The sequence below is a fragment of the Palaemon carinicauda genome, chromosome 15, assembly GCF_036898095.1.
Source record: "Palaemon carinicauda isolate YSFRI2023 chromosome 15, ASM3689809v2, whole genome shotgun sequence".
Taxonomy (NCBI): Eukaryota; Metazoa; Arthropoda; class Malacostraca; order Decapoda; family Palaemonidae; genus Palaemon; species Palaemon carinicauda.
In genome coordinates this window covers 8,874,436-8,894,435 of record NC_090739.1, presented here as the reverse complement: position 1 = coordinate 8,894,435, position 20,000 = coordinate 8,874,436, and the positions used below count along the sequence as shown (strand labels likewise).

The following is a 20,000-nucleotide window of genomic DNA, read 5'->3' as shown; positions in this document are numbered from 1 at the left end:
CATTCTGAGGCAAGAACCCATTAACCCGACCTTGAAAAGGAAGGATTGCAGAGTGAGCATTTACTATTGTCACAATGGGAGGGGGGTAACCATGACCTGGGGTTGGGTTACTCGTTCCAGGGGTGGGGCTTACAGGAGGCGTCATGTTTACTGTACTTTTTTTCTATCTCTACGACTCCTTGCAATCCTATCAAAATATCTATATGAATACAGACGTCCACTGCGTAAACGCATAAGCACTAAATTATAAAGATTATAACAAAATCCCCCAAAACAATGATACTAATAGAAAGATATTTCCCGAGAACTTCTGAAAGAAAACGGAATACAAAGATATTTCCCGAGAACTTCTGAAAGAAAACAGAATTAGCACAGAGAGAAAAAAAAATTCTAGACGAGAATTCGAAGTTGAATACAGTTTCCTTAAATGAAAGAAAATTAAAGATTAGCAAACAACTCACCCCAGCAATAATGGACGATTGACTCGTGATAACTACACTTCACTGTCCAAAACTGAAATGAATAAAGAAAATGTACTTAGCTTCGGTCTATATGGGCGTAGGGTGATGTCATCATTTCCTCTCTCTCTCACTGGATTGTTTCTTCTTATTGATGTTTGGGTGAATGTTTTCGGTCCGATTTCCGTTGAATGTAGTGCTTCCTGGATATGTTTCTTCAATGTTTAGTAAACGTTGAATGCCAGTCCTTGGTTTTCTTAGGATGTTGATTGAAGATCCAGTTCCTCAGTTTGTATAACATTTATTTGTTGGTATTAAATGTTTTCATTTCTTTGGTGGACTATGATACTTAGTCAAAATTGTAGATTCATTACTGTTGATTTCTTGAAGATCTTTCTCTGGTTCTTAGAGTTTTATTCGCTGGTTCTTGAAGATCTTTCTCTGGTTCTTAGAGTTTTATTCGCTGGTTCTTGAAGATCTTTCTCTGGTTCTTAGAGTTTTACTGCTGCCACCATTTATTGGTGTGCTACTGTTATTAACACACATTTGGGTTCCCTTCAAATGTCATCTTCAATGTGTTGTAGAGAGAGAGAGAGAGAGAGAGAGAGAGAGAGAGAGAGAGAGAGAGAGAGAGAGAGAGAGAGATAGAGAGAGAGAGAGAGAGAGAGTCTGCCTATGGAAAATATCAGATTTTCTACATGAACGTAAACGAACAACGGACGTCTTAATGAGAGATGCACTCAAAGAGATATAGCTGAAGAGAATGCATTAATGCATCCATAGTCTTCAAACTTTGAAGATATGATGATTGTGGATGATAGAAAAGAGGAGCTAAGATGATTTTGAGAATACTTGTGTAAAAAACGGTTTTTGTAAAGCTATTATGGCAAGTAACAGGCTGACGAATGACAACATACAAAAGGTTGACATGGTTAGTAATGTGATGGAGCGGTAAATATGATCGGATGGCTGACCGAGATTTGCAAGGTACTTTTGAATAAGGAAAAGCTCCGATTGAATGGGATGGAGAATCAATTATTCCAAGGTGTGATGATAACTGTTCAACATCATTGGATTTTGGTAAAAAGGTGATTACAGAGACGAGACCGCGAATCATGGCAACAAAAGGTTACTTAGGATACCATGAACGATTATGATAGGATATTGATTCAGGAATTCACAAAATGACCGTGGGATAGTTTTGAAGAAAAGGAGTGAAGGATTAGTGTGTTTATATCATATATTTGTTATGAAACATTCAAGTGAGAAGTATCTAATATGTGACTGAGAGTGACTGCTTGAAAACTTTACATTGAGATTACATTTGTTGGCCTATGAAAATTTCTTTTGAGTCTAAGCAATTGATTAATCCAAATCTAACCGAGTGAAATAAAAAATTCACATCTGCCAACGTCTGTTGGCCTATTACCCTTTTTGTTTCAGAATAACATATACTTGCTTACAATCAGTAAATCATGCATTCCTCTGACATATTCCTCTCTTCTCCAGATTCCTCCTTACCAGGTGGCCTGGACTGGGGCTGTGGTGGTGTTCTTATCAACGACCAGTATGTCTTGACAGCTGCCCATTGTGTTGTGCCTACACTGCCACTGTGAGTACAAACTTAGTCCCCTGAAAGTCTTATTCCTATAATTAACATTGTTGTATGGATTGAAGGTGCTATTAAAAAGGTCTAAAAAAAATTTTTTAATAATGATTCCAAATCATATGATAAGAACTTCTCTTCCATTTCCTTAGTATAATTCATGGGTACACTCAGACGCACTATTCTATCCAATTTCTCTTCCTCTTGTTTTAGAGTATTTATAGTTCATATTGGAAATATTTATTTTAATGTTGTTACTATTCTTAAGATATTTTAATTTCCCTAGTTTTCTTTCCTCACTGGGCCCCTGGGTTTATAGCATCCTGCTTTTCCAACTAGGGTTGCAGCTTACCAAGTAATAATAATAATAATAATAATAATAATAATAATAATAATAATCCATTTGGACTATATAAAAAATTCACTGCTTAGCTAACGGGAGGCTTTTGATATGCATACATAAATTCACCATGTAATGTTGGTACATCCTTTTTGTAACAATCAAAATTAAAAGATGCCTAAATTATGTTAATGTTAATTGCCTGTAGCCTAAACAAACCACTTTGGCACATTCACAAAGTATCATTTAATGTATATATATATATATATATATATATATATATATATATATATATATATATATATATATATATATATATATATACACATATATATAAATATGTGTATATATGTGTATATACATACATACATATACCAAGGCACTTCCCCTAATTTTAGGGGGTAGCCGACATCAACAAATGAAACAAAACAAAAAAGGGGACCTCTACTCTCTACATTCCTCCCAGCCTAACAAGGGACTCAACCGAGTTCAGCTGGTACTGCTAGGGTGCCACAGCCCACCCTCCCACATTATCCACCACAGATGAAGCTTCATAATGCTGAATCCCCTACTGCTGCTACCTCCGCGGTCATCTAAGGCATCGGAGGAAGCAGCAGGGCCTACCGGAACTGCGTCACAATCGCTCGCCATTCATTCCTATTTCTAGCACACTCTCTTGACTCTCTCACATCTATCCTCCTATCACCCAGAGCTTCCTTCACTCCATCCATCCACCCAAACCTTGACCTTCCTCTTGTACTTCTCCCATCAACTCTTGCATTCATCACCTTCTTTAGCAGACAGCCATTTTCCATTCTCTCAACATGGCCAAACCACCTCAACACATTCATATCCACTCTAGCTGCTAACTCATTTCTTACACCCGTTCTCACTCTCACCACTTCGTTCCTAACCCTATCAACTCGAGATACACCAGCCATACTCCTTAGACACTTTATCTCAAACACATTCAATTTCTGTCTCTCCATCACTTTCATTCCCCACAACTCCGATCCATACATCACAGTTGGTACAATCACTTTCTCATATAGAACTCTCTTTACATTCATGCCCAACCCTCTATTTTCTACTACTCCCTTAACTGCCCCCAACACTTTGCAACCTTCATTCACTCTCTGACGTACATCTGCTTCCACTCCACCATTTGCTGCAACAACAGACCCCAAGTACTTAAATTGATCCACATCCTCAAGTAACTCTCCATTCAACATGACATTCAACCTTGCACCACCTTCCCTTCTCGCACATCTCATAACCTTACTCTTACCCACATTAACTCTCAACTTCCTTCTCTCACACACTTCCAAATTCTGTCACTAATCGGCCAAGCTTCTCTTCTGTGTCTGCAACCAGTACAGTATCATCCGCAAACAACAACTGATTTACCTCCCATTCATGGTCATTCTCGTCTACCAGTTTTAATCCTCGTCCAAGCACTCGAGCATTCACCTCTCTCACCACTCCATCAACATACAAGTTAAACAACCACTGCGACATCACACATCCCTGTCTCAGCCCCACTCTCACCGGAAACCAATCACTCACTTCATTTCCTATCCTAACACATGTTTTACTACCTTTGTAGAAACTTTTCACTGCTTGCAACAACTTTCCACCAACTCCATATAACCTCATCACATTCCACATTGCTTCCCTATCAACTCTATCATACGCTTTCTCCAGATCCATAAACGCAACATACACCTCCTTACCTTTTGCTAAATATTTCTCGCATATCTGCCTTACTGTAAAAATCTGATTCATACAACCCCTACCTCTTCTAAAACCACCCTGTACTTCTAAGATTGCATTCTCTGTTTTATCCTTGATCCTATTAATCATTACTCTACCATACACTTTTCCAACTACGCTTAACAAACTAATACCTCTTGAATTACAACACTCATGCACATATCCCTTACCATTATATAGTGGTACAATACATGCACAAACCCAATCTACTGGTACCATTGACAACACAAAACACATATTAAACAATCTCACCAACCATTCAAGTACAGTCACACCCCCTTCCTTCAACATCTCAGCTCTCACACCATCCATACCAGATGCTTTTCCTACTCTCGTTTCATCTAGTGCTCTCCTCACTTCATCTATTGTAATCTCTCTCTCATTCTCATCTCCCATCACTGGCACCTCAACACCTGCAACAACAATTATATCTGCCTCCCTATTATCCTCAATATTCAGTAAACTTTCAAAATATTCCGCCCATCTTTTCCTTGCCTCCTCTCCTTTTAACAACCTTCCATTTCCATCTTTCACTGTCTCTTCAATTCTTTAGCCAGCCTTCCTTACTCTCTTCACTTCTTTCCAAAACTTCTTATTCTCTTCATATGAATGACCCAATCCCTGACCCCACCTCAGGTCAGCTGCCCTCTTTGCCTCACGTACCTTGTGCTTTACTTCCACATTTTTCTCTTTATATTTTTCATACTTCTCTATACTATTACTCTGCAGCCATTCTTCAGAAGCCCTCTTTTTCTCTTCCACTTTTACCTTCACTCCTTCATTCCACCATTCACTGCCCTTCCTCATGCTGCCTCCAACAACCTTCTTGCCACACACATCACTTGCAATCCCAACAAAATTTTCTTTTACTAACTTCCACTCCTCCTCTAAATTGCCAGTTTCTCTTACTTTCACTTTGTCATATGTCATTTTCAACCTTTCCTGATATTTACTTTTTACCCCCGGTTTTATTAACTCTTCAACCCTCACTAGCTCCCTTTTACATCCACCTACTCTATTCCTCCACTCTTTTTCTACAACTAATTTTCCTTCCACCAAAAAATTATCAGACATACCATTAGCCATACCCCTAAACACGTGCATGTCTTTCAATCTTCCAAACATTCTTTTAGTTATCAACACATAATCCATTAATGCCCCTTCTACTACTCTTCCATTTGCCACTCTTACCCATGTATACTTATTTTTATATTTATTTTTGAAAAAGCTATTACTTATCACCATCTCTTGCTCAACACACATATCTACCAGTCTCTCACCACTCTCATTTTCACCTGGTACGCCATACTTCCCAATGACACCTTCTACCTCTCCAGCGCCCACTCTAGCATTTAAGTCACCCATGACAACTATATAATTCCTTGTACCCAGTCCTTCTACACACCTAGTTAATTCATTCCAGAACTCATTCCGCTCTTCTTCACTTTTCTCACTACCTGGCCCATACGCACTGACAAACGCCCAACATTCCCTACCCAACCTAACCCTTACCCACATCAACCTAGATGATATCTCCTTCCTTTCCACTACTTTACCTGTCATCCATTCACTAAGCAATAAAGCCACACCCTCTCTGGCTTTCCCCTTTCAATCCCAGACACTCTACCAGACATTTCACCAAACATCACTTCACCCTTTCCTTTTATCTTCGTCTCACACAAGACCAATACATCCATCCTTCTATTCTTAAACATACTTCCAATTTCACATCTTTTGCTCTCTATTGTACTACATCCACGCACATTCAAACACCCCAAAACTAGAGTGCGGGGAGCAGTCACTCTTCCCCCAGCTCCATCTCTTTGTATATATATATATATATATATATATATATATATATATATATATATATATATATATATATATACATACATATACCTTTATGAGTGGGAATACCTTAACGTGGTGAAAGGGTTTGTCTCACTTTGATCAGTAAAGTTGTACAAGCTATACCCACCCATAGTAGGTTGGTTTGCTGTGAACGATCAGAATAATGTCTCCCGCCATCACCAATCAGCAGTGGCCAGACATGACCAGGGACTTGTCTGAGGCCTTTTTTCTGCAGTAAAATAGAAATAGCTGCTTTTATTGTTAAGTGTATATCATTATCTCCAACGCCTATTGACGCAAAGGGCCTTGGCTAGATTTCGCCCGTCATTTCTATCAGGAGCTTTTAAATCTATACATCTCCATTCATCATCTCCTACTTCATGCTTCATATACCTCAGTCATGTAGCCCTGGGTTTTCCAATCTTCTAAGTGCCTTCTGGAGCGTAGTTAAACGTTTGGCGAACGTACAAACTATCAAAGCAGCTTCCCAAATAATTTCTCTATTTACTCATATATCTATTTCTTTACAGTAATGAAATCCGTCTTGGTGAGCACAATTTGGACACAGACCCCGACTGCACTGACGCCGAGTGCCCCAGCCACCAGGCTTTCAAGATCACGAGGTCTCAGATCATCTCACATCCCAATTATGACACCAGAACTCCGTTCAGCGACGACATTGCTCTGATTCGCTTGGATAGAAAAGTTACTATCAACAGTACGTAAAAACTCGTTTATTTTACTTTTGTTTTCAGAATCATCTCAAATGGCTAAAGTACTGTTAATTTAGAAAGTGATATCAAATTACTAGTGTACATGACCCGTCAAAAATTATGGCTAAATGTTTAGATAGATATGCACATACACGCACCCCCTCTCACCAGGGTATGACTACTGCAACTTCCCCATACTTGAGGGACAGGTGGAAATCGAGTAGTTATTTCAGGCAATGCCGCTGAGCGTGACCAGAAAGAAATATATATACATATACTATATATATATATATATATATATATATATATATATATATATATATATACATATATATATCTGAAGATAACTCAAGCCCTCTTTAACAATACTCATTCTTATCCTTGTACAGGACTAGTGCAGCCTGCCTGCCTCCCAGACGCACAGTTCGACGTCGAGTCGTTCTTAAACAGAAGAAATGCAACAGTAGCTGGTTGGGGGAACACGGAGGAGGGGCCTAAGTCCCGAGTCCTGAAGAGTGTTGGGGTTCCTTTTGTCAACCTCGACACTTGCCAACCTCTGTACCAGAACCTCCTCAATTCTGACCAGGTAAGAAAATCTACAACTAGAGAACCAGTTGATATGTCCTTAAGCGGGGTTTGCACGATCGAATGGTTCGTCGAACCCGGTTGACGAACCTGCTTGTCAAACGGTTCGAAGAGGTGGAATCAGCCACAAATGCATTAGGTTTGTGGACAATGAAGCCCCGCCAACAAAAGTCAGGCAAGAACAGACTTTCTTCGAACCGTTCGACGAGCGTGTTCGACAACCGAATACCCCGTTCACACGTTCGAACATCACTTCAAACACTTGTCTGTTGAACCGCGTTTGACAAACTGTTCGACCATATGAACCCGGCTTAAAATTCTCCGAACTCTGAATACAAAGAGCCCGTGCTCTCCATTTCTGAACTCATCATCATCTCCTACGCCTACAGCGCAAAGGGCCTCAGTTAGATTTAGCCAGTCGTCACATCTTGAGCTTTTAAATCAATACTTTGTCACTCACCATTTTCTACTTCACGCTTCATAGTCCTCAGCCATATAGGCCTGGGTCTTCCAACTCTTCTAGTGCCTGGTGAAACCCAGTTGAAAGTTTGGTGAACTAATCTCTCTTGGGGAGTGCAAAGAGCATGCCCAAACCATTTCTGAACTATTCATTTATATTTTTTCATTCTTATGCTTCTGAAAGGCGAATGCATCATTGGATTTAGGAAAGGAATACTAATTATTTTATGCCAATGAGGAAGATTGATAAAATAAATTCTTACAAAAACCTGTGCCTTGTCAAGACTGGCTTTAATCTATAGTCCACACAAGAATGCTCTTGCATATCAGCTGGTAATTCTAAACTGTTCTTCTTCTTCTTCTTTCAGTTGTGCTTTGGCGGTGAAGGTGGACGTGACAGCTGCAGTGGAGACTCTGGAGGTCCCATCTTCCAGGCTTCTACAACTGGAGCTAGAACCACCATTGTAAGTACTGTTTATTTAGATTCTAGAATAATTATGAATTTAATTGTTAATACAAAAAAAGTTTTGAGGATCTTTGAATTCTGGTCTTACCTTCTCTTCAATTTTAGAAAGTAATTGAGACTTGATGGAACTAATTAGATCCTAGAATACACATTTATTTAAATGGGTATAGCATAAGCACTGTGAAATGGGTAGGCCTATAGCATAAGCCCTGTGGATCTAGTTCAACTAGTTTTGATTGCTAAAGTATGATATTTGAATGGCAATATCTTCTATGATTATAAAGTTGTGTTTTCCTCAAATTCATCTAAACACATTTGATATGTATAAGATTATTTGCTGAGTTAAATATTAGCATTTTTATGATTATATTTTATGAATGTGACGTGGCGTATAAAATTAGATTTATTGATTTTGCACACAAACACTTGTACATGTTGCGTTATCTCATATATTCTCTTTTTGTATAGTTGCAGTAAACATTTTAATGCTTGTCTTACTTCTAGCTGTAATCGAACAGTTTAACATGTTTCTTCAAAAAGGTCCATAAAAGAAACACAGGAAATATAAATAAATCACTATATTTCGACCAATACACATTGGCCCTCTTCAAGGTGTAGAGTAAAAATAAGGAACCGTGTGGAAAGTGACTGTTTTTATATGAAAGCAAAAGGGTGTTTCCAATTGTTTGAAGGTTGTATTAAGTGCTTATTACAGGCCACTGATTAATCTTTATACTATTTTCCATTTGTAGATTGGAGTCGTATCGTTCGGCAAAGAATGTGGAGCTGATCCTGCCATCTACACGAAAGTCTCTTCCTACAGGTCCTGGATCGTCCAGAATCTAAGGCCATAATCTATTTAGATAATGACATGAAACTGTAGACATTTTTCATCAACCATGCATGAAGATGTCGCCAAGTAATACTCAAATTTACGTATAAAAGGAAGGAAAAATGACTTAGACTTAGTCAGATACAAATGAGACTTATAGAGACTTATATCAGCCTGCCGAGCATATAAGCATTTACTGTAATCTTAAATATATGATGTTTCACCGATTTAACTACCCGATTAGGAAGGTCATTCCACAATCTCATCACAGATAGAGTAAAGTTTCAAAATATTGCGTAGTAATGAGCCTTATGATGGAAAAAGCATGACTGTTTTCATAAAAAAAAAAAAAAATTCAGAAATGTCGTTTAATTTAGTTGATGAATTTATAAAATTATGAAATGCAGGAGTCAGTTCCTTTAATAATATATACAGTATATATATATATATATATATATATATATATATATATATATATATATATATATATGTATATATACATATATATATATATATATATATATATATATATATATATATATATATATATATATATGATTATCCAATATTAGGAGAATATTTTTATATCGTGTGTTTTACAGAGAAAACGAAAATGAAAAATCAATTACTATAACCGTTCAAAATGATCTAATGTCAATACAAATTCTTTTTCCTTCTGACTTAAGGTACGCAGACCAAAAATTATTTGAGTGAACTTTTTATATATTTGTTTAGGTGTTACCTTTATCATCCAATTTTTATCAATCATGGGCTCTGGTAACATTTAAACAGTTGAGCTGTGATATGCATATCAATTTGTTTTTTATTATGCAAATTAGGTAAGATGTTATTCTGCTGAATTTTTAACTTCCTGTGATTATATCTATCTATCTGTTTATGTTATAAATTTAAAGTAACTTATGTATTCTATGTAATATATATATATATATATATATATATATATATATATATATATATATATATATATATATATTTATATATATATATATATATATATATATATATATATATATATATATATATATATATATTTATATATATATATATATATATATATATATATATATATATATATATATATATATATATATTAAGCATATCTAGAAAGAGCTGGAAAAATAAATATAATGGAAATATCTTAAAATATTTTATTTTTCCTTGTTTCCTTTCCTCACTGGGCTATCATCGCTGTTGGAGCCCCTGGGCTTATAGCATACTGTTTTTTCCAACTAGGGTTGAGGCTTAGCAAGTAATAATAATAATAATAATAATAATAATAATAATAATAATAATAAACGGATTTTGAGCGAAGCAAAAAATCTATTTTTGGGCGAGATGGCCATGTCGTCCTGATGGAAGTTCCTATAGGGTAGCTTCCTAGGGTATATTACAACTACGGCGATATTCCCAGAGAATTTACCTTAAGGTACCAGAATTCTAACTCCTGGAGCGAGTATCCCTCGTGAAAGGGATATCGCGACATATCAGAGGACGTATTCTTGACACGCCACATGGCAATCTGCATCCTGGACAGAGATTTCGTCTCGTAGGAGGGATTGGCAAGAAACGAATTCGGGAAAGAAAAAGGGGAGCCACTCCCAAGGCTTCCTTATCCTCCGATTCGTATGCGTGCCTGGCGCCAATCCTGGCGCCATCTGTATTCCTTGTAGCGTACACGAGGTGCTACAGATACTGTATGTAGGGAGGGGTCCTACAGCCCTTTCTTAGAAAGGCAAGGGCGGGTCCATCAGGACGACATGGCCATCTCACCCAAAAATAGATTTTTCGCTTCGCTCAAAATCCGTTTTTTGGGCTCAAGCCATGTCGTCCTGATGGAAGTGTACCAGAGCATTACTGTATCTGTGGATTCTCAGAACGTGCCGTACTCCCCGGAGGTAATTTTTCCCCGGTCGACTAGACCTAGAGACCTAAGATGTTACCGTTATACATCTTTTCAACTAACTATAAACTATGTTAGAGCTTCCTGCCCCCTACAGGGAAGAGTCCTACTAGACTCTGGAAAAGTCTCGAAGAGTACATATACCTATGTATGAATACCAGGCAAGCTAATATAGTGGTCTCGCCCTATATTAAGTAAAGCATAGTTTGTAAAGAACCACTGCGTCAATATATATTGACCAATAATCCGCACAATACTTGTATTGGACAAAGGTTTATATCCGCATAGGAAGAAACTAATAAAACCGCCCTCATCCCTTTATGGGACGGAGTCCTCCCATTAGGGGACTACATAAACCAATGCAACATAGCTTGCATAACAGAACAATTCTATTAGAATTATCCCAGATAAGGTACATAGAATAAATGCTCAATTATACCAATAAATTGACACAGGTGAAAGAGACGCAAGGTTCTCAAGAACAAGTTTATTGACAGACAATAAATAGACAGGTTAACAACAATTATATATATATATATATATATATATATATATATATATATATATATATATATATATATATATATAAAAAGAGGATAACCCAATACTATAAGCATAAGTATGATAGTAAACAGAACTTGTTTATCTGAAAGAAAAAACATTAAATGCCACTTTTTTAAGATACCGAGGTATCAAGTCATAAAAGTCTGTATTACAAATCAATCACATTAGCGTTAAAAACGCTCGGCACACATGTCTGTACTTATGCTAGGTTCACCTTTGGAAAAGGAACAGTCTATGTGGGCACTCGGTGCCCTCATTTAGTTTGTAGTACAGTATGTACCTACACACTCACCCTGGACTTAATCGTCCCAATTAAGACCACTGTTCCTCGCAGAGTTAAACAGTAGGGTTAACTACGCGACCCACTGCTACCACAGATCTCTTTAGTTCCTCTACTTGCTTCGCATAGTGGCGAAAGAACACTCTGGAAGACTTCCAGCCCGTGTATGAACGGAGATGTTCAAAATCCATACAATTAAAGAAATTTAGGGATGAGGCAACTTTCCTCGGATCGTGACCTGCGGGTGTACTGTCAGGATCCGCTCTGCGAATAAAATATGTGATTTTAGCTGAGTTGATTCAGAGATAAATTTGAGCCTGATGTTTCTCCCCTGAATAGTTGACCACCCTTGAAGTCTGAAGTTCTACGAAGATAGACCTTTAGGCATTCTACTGGACATAGAGATGCATCTTCTTTCAGAGGGCAGATTCTCCAGGGACCCCACCTGTTGGTGGGTAACTTATTCTTGGCGAGAAACGTAGGATCCGGAAACAGGTTCAGTTCCCCCCCATCCAGGAACTGAACACGACCTGCCTCTCTCGAGAGGGCTACGATCTCACTAACCCTGGCCCCGGACGCGAGTGCAAATAGGAAAATAACTTTTTGTGTCAAATCCTTTAACGCACATTCTTCATTGCTCAACAGGGAGGCGAAATGAAGAACTTTGTCTAAAGACCATGAGATGGGCTTTGGAGGTGCTGAAGGTCTGAGCCTAGCACAGGCTTTCGGAACTTTATTAAAGATCTCGTTACCTAGGTCGATCTGGAAGGCAAATAAAATGGGTCTCATCAAAGCAGATTTACACACTGAAATCGTGTTAGCTGCCAACCCTTGACCATGGAGGTGGATGAAGAAAGATAAGCAGAAGTCTGTTGAGATCTCCTGCGGATTCTTTGCCTTTACAAAGGCCACCCATTTTCTCCAAGATGACTCATATTGCCTTCTAGTCGATTTGCACTTATATTTGAAATCCCGAAACGGTTTCTCACCGCAAGGGCGAGAAAATCATGAGCTGCAAGGTCCGGGTTTTCTGTAATGAAGCGCAGACAGTCGACTTCTGGACTCGCTGGGTCAGAACTGGATGTGGTAGCGGCACAAACTTCAGCTGTAGTTCCAACGCCAAGGGGAACCACATGCTGTTCGGCCACTTGTGGGCCACTATTGCCGCTACCCCCTTGAAGGATCTCAGTTTGTTGAGGACCCTCAACAGAAGGTTGTGAGGGGGGAACAGATAAATCCTGGACCATCTGTTCCAGTCGAGGGACATCGCGTCCACTGCTTCCGCTAAGGGGTCCTCGTACGGGGACACGTACAGGGGCAACTTCTTGTTGTCTTTCGTCGCAAAGAGGTCTATCTGCAGTTCTGGGACTTGATTCAGAATGAAGGAGAATGATCCTGCGTTTAAGGACCATTCCGACTCTATCGGTGTGAACCTGGATAGAGCGTCCGCTGTCACGTTGCGGACTCCTTGAAGGTGAACTGCCGACAGGTACCACTTCTTCTTTTCCGCCAATCGGAAAATGGCTAACATCACCTGGTTGAGAGGTGGTGATCTCGACCCTTGTCGATTCAAGCATCTCACAACCACCTCGCTGTCCATCACCAATCTTATGTGGATCGAGTGACGCGGGGAGACTTTCTTTAAGGTAAGGAGCACTGCCATAGCTTCTAGAAAGTTTATGTGAAAGGTCCTGAATAGCTTGAACCAAGTCCCCTGGACTTTTTTCCGATGAGAGTGACCTCCCCATCCCTCCTTTGAGGCGTCTGAGTGAATCGTCATCGACGGGGGAGGTGGCTGAAGAAGAACCGACTTCTTTAGATGTCTGGCTTGGGACCAAGGCCTGAGAAGAGTACGTAGCCGAGGCGGCACTGGTCTTCTCAGATCTCTTCGCGCGTTTGATGCATACCTTCGCCAAACTCCGGTTGCATCCTTTAGCTGTGCTCTTAGCACTGGGTCTGTCACCGAAGCAAACTGGAGAGAGCCTAGTACTCTCTCCTGTTCGCGTCTTGATATCCTTTCGGAATCTAGAAGTCTCTTGACAGAGCCCGCTATCTCCTTCCTTTTCTTCGTCGGGATGGGGAAACAGTGTGACAAAAGGTCCCAGTGGATTCCCAGCCACTGGAACTTTTGGGATGGAGAAAGTCGAGACTTTTTTCTGTTGATCTTGAAGCCTAGGTACTCTAGGAACTGGATCACCTGACTGGAAGCTTGCAAGCATTCGGTCTCGGATGTTGCCCACACAAGCCAGTCGTCCAGGTAGGCTACTACCTGAATTCCCTTTAGGCGGTTGAATCAGTAGAACTTCAAAAGTTCAAAGTTGGAGCAAATGCTTTTTTGTTGACCAGGCGGACATGAGTCTTTTTATAGTTTATTTATGACATATTTGTTTTTGATGCTGTTAATAGTTTATATATGACATGTCTGTTTTGACGTTGTTACTGTTTTTAGAATGATTTATTGTTAATTTGTTCTCTTCATTTATTTATTTCCTTATTTCCTTTCCTCACTGGGCTATTTTTCCCTGTTGGAGCCCCTGGGCTTATAGCATCTTGCTTTTCCAACTAGGGTTGTAGCTTAGATAGTAATAATAATAATAATAATAATAATTGTTTGAGAGCTGCGCTCGCAAGCTTCGTGAAAATCCTTGGGGCTATGTTTAGCCCGAATGGCATGGCTCTGAAGGCGTATAGTCTCCGTTGTAGCCTGAACCCTAGGTAGGGGGAGAGTCGACGCCTGATTGGGATGTGCCAATAGGCGTCTGACAAGTCTATAGAGACTGAGTATGCCCTCTTGGGCAGTAAGGTCCTTATGTGTTGCAGTGTTAGCATTTTGAATTTGCAATTCACTATGAACTTGTTGAGTGGCGACAAGTCCAGAATGACTCTGAGCTTTTCCGAGTCTTTCTTGGGAACACAAAACAGCCTCCCTTGGAATTTGATGGACTTCACCTTTCGGATCACCTTTTTCTCCAACAGTTCTTGAACGTACTCCTCCAGAACGGGGGTGGAGTGTTGGAAAAACCGAAGGCACGGGGGTGGAGTGCTGTACCAGCTCCAGCCCAGTCCATTCTTGAGTAGGCTTTGGGCCCAGGGATCGAAGGTCCAACGATCCCAAAATTTCATCAGTCTCCCTCCTACCGGTATCATTTCACTTGGACTGCCGTCCTGAGGTCTTGCCTCCCTGACCACGACCACCTCTGAATCCCCTTCCCCTTGAGGGGCGCCTAGACGAGCCTCTGGCTGCTCCTCTAGGCTTTGCTCGAAAGGAAGAAGACTGTCCTTCGAACGTTGGGGTGAATGCCGTGGACTGACCTGGCACAGCCTGGGGTACCCACTGAAAAGTGGTCGGGGTTTGCGCCACCATCTGGGGCACTGGAGGCAATGGCAATTGCAGTTGCTGTTGCTGTCTAGAGGGCTTGGCTGGCCGAGACGGTAGCCTAGTCCTCATATTCTTCCTCTTTGGTTGAGGACCCTCATCCGGGGAAGACTTTCTTTTGATAGCCAGGCCCCACTTCTGGAGAAGGTTTCTATTCTCCACGGCGGCCTTATCAACAACTTCTTTGACCACATCAGTAGGGAAAAGGTCTTTTCCCCAAATGTTGGAGGAGATTAACTTCCTTGGCTCGTGCCTCACCGTAGCCCCGGTGAACACGAACTCCCTACAAGCTCTCCTTGCCTTGACGAAGCTATAAAGGTCCTTCGTCACTGTGGCTAGGTGAGTCTTAGCCACCACCATGAACATTTCATGGACCTTGGGGTCACTTGCCATCGTCTCAAGAGTAGTCTGATGAGACATTGAAGCAGCCAGTCTTTCTTTTGTCTCGAACTCTCTTCGTAAAAGAGAGTCGGACAGCTTGGGGAGGTCCTCGCCGAATTGCCGTCCGGCAATATCAGCCTCCAACTTTCCCACTGAGAACGTCAGATGGACATCCTTCCAGTCTTTGTGGTCCATAGGCAGGGCCAGCGACAAGGGTTTACACTCCTCCAGGGAGGGGCAAGGCTTGCCGGCCTCGACTGCCTTTAGGACAGCCGCAAACCCTTTCTGTAAAAAGGGGAAGGCTCTAGCAGGAGAGGACACAAAGGAAGGGAGCTTCTTGCTCAATGCAGCTACCTTCGAGTTAGAGAAGCCCCTCTCCTTCATCGAGGATGAAAGTAGGGCTTGAGCCTTAGCGTGGTCCATGATTATGACCTCCTTCGGCTCTGTCTCCTCCCTTGAAGCTGGTTCTTTTCTCAGCCGGACATAGCAGTCCGGATATGATGCCTTGCTGGGCCAGAATTCCACCTCCTCTAGGGGAACTGAACCCAGCTTATCCGAGATGACGATCTTTCCAGTCGTCATCGGCATGTGCTCAGCATACCTCCGTGGGTTAGCATCTGAGCATAAGGGAAGGTCTTTCACATTGAGCCTTTTCCGGGGCCCATGTGATTCTGCCAGGGACTGCATCCGCAGTTCCATAGCAGCCGCCTTCTCCTGATTCTCCTTCTGCATTTGTTGGATCATTCCAACAATCGAAGAGAGGGCCTGTCCCAGTTCTACTGGGAGACCGGCCGATGTTGAGGGAATAGGCTCCGGAATCTGAACCGGAGTAGCCGACACCTCGTCGACCTCATCCTCTACGACGTCCGGGGCTTGAACTTCATCCTGACCTTCTGCCAGGAGGTCTTTTTCCAAACGCTCGTCCACGTCAGACATCCTGTCATCTAACTGGATGTCTTGCATCGCGACCGCGACTTCAACGTCCACCTGGACCTGATCTTGGGGGATCTCCTCTTGAGGCTGGAGAATCACTGCATCAGCTGATGCCTTGGGAAAAAGATACGCCCTCATCTTCTCACTTGGAAGATAAGGGCCAGAGGTGTTCTTTTGGAAGCCCCTTACCCAGGTACGAAGCTTCTCCCTTGCTATATCCCTTGATTCCGCCGTCCTAGGGGAATCAAAAGCCTCAGTAATCAGGTTAGTGCATACAGTACATACCTGAGGGTCCCAATACTGGAAATCATCCTTGGAGACAGCGCATGCTGCGTGTCTCCTACAAAACTCATGTCCGCAGAGGTACTTGCTGCGGACGTTGCAGAAAACATTTCCGCACTTCGGAGGGTCCTCCTGTAAAGAGAAGAAATTTCCATGAGTATCAAGTGAACTATGTATCACTGGATATGCATAGTATAGCATAACAATTCATAAAGGAAAGACACACACTTGTGTTTCCCTCACAACCCATTGTTGCAGCCTTCCAGATAATAAAATCAAATGGTTAATCTCTTCTAGAGTAACCAATGCAAGGTTTCCAGAGGAAACAGGTGGAGTTCACACCTAAGCAATGATTTTAAAATCCTGGATAATAGACAGGAAAGAACTCACTTTCCTATCTGTAGGGCAACAGCAAAGGGATGTGCAAGAAAACACAATAGGGTTAGAACACACAGTGCTGTACCAAAACCCTTACCATAGTTTTCTTCTTACTGTATATGTTATACTGAAGAATACTAGTACAGTATAGGGGGATACGTGCCGGCCGGCACACACCATAACAGGCTTTAAAGTATACTACTTAACAGCTATAAGGCGGCAGCACTCTGGTTCAAATGCATGTGCCGGCCGGCAGTAACTGCCGGCCGGCAACAGCCAGTGTCGGCCGGCAATGGCTGCCGGCCGGCAACTACACAAGGTAGTACCCAGCTGCCGGCCACACTCTTGGTGACCGGCAGACAAGGGCTGACATAAGCCGGCCGGCAAAGGTACAAGACCGATGCCAGCCGGCAGCAAAAGAACCAGAGGACTACACCTGCCCGGCTGCCGGCCTCATAGGCCGGCAGCCGGGTCGGGTACAGCACTAGAAGAAAAATAGAATGGATGCCGGGATAAGAGTGTACACAACCTCCAAGCCCGGCAATCCGAAAGAGTGCATATAAGGAAGGGGAGAATCTAATTCAGGCTTCCTGACCAATGCCGTCTGGCTCTACAGGCAGGCATGGATGAGGGACCAAGAGAGGTCCGGGCAGCACTCAAAAATATAAGACCCTTGCCGGCCGGCAAGGGGCTGAGTCAATTCCACATCCTAACCTATACTAGGTCCAGATGTAGAACGACGTACAGTAAAGTAATGGCTAGGCCATTACGGAGAAAGAGGGGGAAGGGACAAGAGGGTCCTACCAACCTTGCTTTAGTGACAGATCACCCGTAGCCAAGAAACTTATCTTAGCCTAAGGGAGATCTAAGGGGGAAGGCCAGCAATACTTGCCAGCTCCCAGAGCACCAAAGCAAGGAAGGTGTTGCTACTCCCAGGGAAAGAAACTTATCCTCCCCCGAGAACAGCAACAAGGACTAGTCTGGTAGATCACAAAAGAAGGAATCATATCCACAGAAACCTTCGGTAGTGACCTAAGGAGGCTAAGCCCCCTTTGTCTGTGTCAGGCCAGCGAGGGAGACTCTGCCCCAAGCCAGACAAACACAGACTCACACTAAAAAACTCTGTTGTTCTGTCCCTCTTTGAACCATACTACAGGAACAGGAAGGTACAGTAACACCCCAGTATAGTTTTATCGAAAATAAATTCGGAAAAAACCACTTAGGGATAAGCCCAAGGCTTAAACAGAGGGAAAGGGATTGCATACCTTCTCCGAAGAAAAGAAAGCAACCGGGGAGTATGATAAAGTATACTAAGGCTCCATAAGCAACTTAGCCTAGGCACCAAGAGAATCGATTACCTAAATCACCGAAACTCACTCGTATACTATCTTGGAAATATTCCACACAGTCTTAAATGTATAAAACATAGCCTAAAGCTTCAATAAAATTTTTATTACACTCGGAAAAACCAAAATCATGCATGAAGTACTAGGACCAAACGACTAGGCTACATGGCCTAGCATAGGCCAGAATGGCGAATACTTCGCCAAAATAATACTAAGCACGAAAGGAAATCCTATGTAATGCTAAATAGCTAAAATTTATTAAAGCAAAACAACCAGGAATGTCACTCTGACTAACTAAACTTATACCTAGCGAGCGACAGCGTCCAGGACGCCTCTGGTAGGCTACGGCTCTTGTATCAAAGATTAATTCTATTAATCACTCAAAATTTACCAAGAGCCTACATTTATACATAAAAGACATTATACTCAACTTATCAGAGGCCGACGAAGACGGAGAAGCCATGAAAAGTAGAATAAATCCAAGATTTGCGAGAAACACAGGAAAAAACACCGAGTTGTTAAGCTACGCAAAAAGGAATACAGATGGCGCCAGGATTGGCGCCAGGCACGCATACGAATCGGAGGATAAGGAAGCATTGGGAGTGGCTCCCCTTTTTCTTTCCCGAATTCGTTTCTTGCCAATCCCTCCTACGAGACGAAATCTCTGTCCAGGATGCAGATTGCCATGTGGCGTGTCAAGAATACGTCCTCTGATATGTCGCGATATCCCTTTCACGAGGGATACTCGCTCCAGGAGTTAGAATTCTGGTACCTTAAGGTAAATTCTCTGGGAATATCGCCGTAGTTGTAATATACCCTAGGAAGCTACCCTATAGGAACTTCCATCAGGACGACATGGCTTGAGCCCAAAAATATATGTTGAGGATGTATGGCGAGGAGGGAGTGAGGAGGACTTGGGAGGAACCTGCTGGAGGGAGAAGATCAAGAGTGAGGCAGAGAATCCCCTTAGATTAATAATATACAGAGGTTATGATCATTTACTAGTTGTTCAACCTTGGAACCATTTGTTTCACAAGTAACACAAACTCTTGTCCCAGAGGAGAGTTTGGGCGTTAAATAAGTCCTTTTTATAGTTTATATATCAAATATCTGTTTTAATGTTGTTATTGTTTTTTAAATATTTTATCTTAATTGTTCATTAATTCTTATAACGTTTATTTATTTCCTTATTTCCTTTCCTCACTGGGCTATTTTTCCCTGCTGGAGCCCTTGGGCTTATAACATCCTGCTTTTTCCAACTAGTGACGCGGTATAAACCAAATTTATGTAAAATACAAATCTTGATGTATTGTATATAATTTTTGATATATGTAATTTCGTAAGATAATGTAACTTAACCTGTAGAACGTAACTCTTCTACTTTTATTTTTCTAAAGCTAATTAAACACGCGCGCGCGCGCACACACATACATACATACACACACACACACACACA

The 20,000-nt window shown here is 41.4% G+C and overlaps 1 protein-coding gene across 1 annotated transcript in view; it reads left to right on the top strand.

Moving 5' to 3' along the window:
• LOC137654477 (phenoloxidase-activating factor 1-like) overlaps positions 1-9,506 on the top strand; it is a 15,861-nt gene extending 6,355 nt beyond the window's left edge. Inside the window, exons 5-9 of the mRNA XM_068388139.1 lie at positions 1,968-2,070; positions 6,559-6,746; positions 7,131-7,327; positions 8,154-8,249; positions 9,004-9,506. Of these exons, the coding sequence (XP_068244240.1) occupies positions 1,968-2,070; positions 6,559-6,746; positions 7,131-7,327; positions 8,154-8,249; positions 9,004-9,105 (686 nt within the window). The 3' untranslated portion in view covers positions 9,106-9,506. The remainder of the gene's footprint in view (positions 1-1,967; positions 2,071-6,558; positions 6,747-7,130; positions 7,328-8,153; positions 8,250-9,003) is intronic.
• Positions 9,507-20,000: the final 10,494 nt, after the last annotated feature.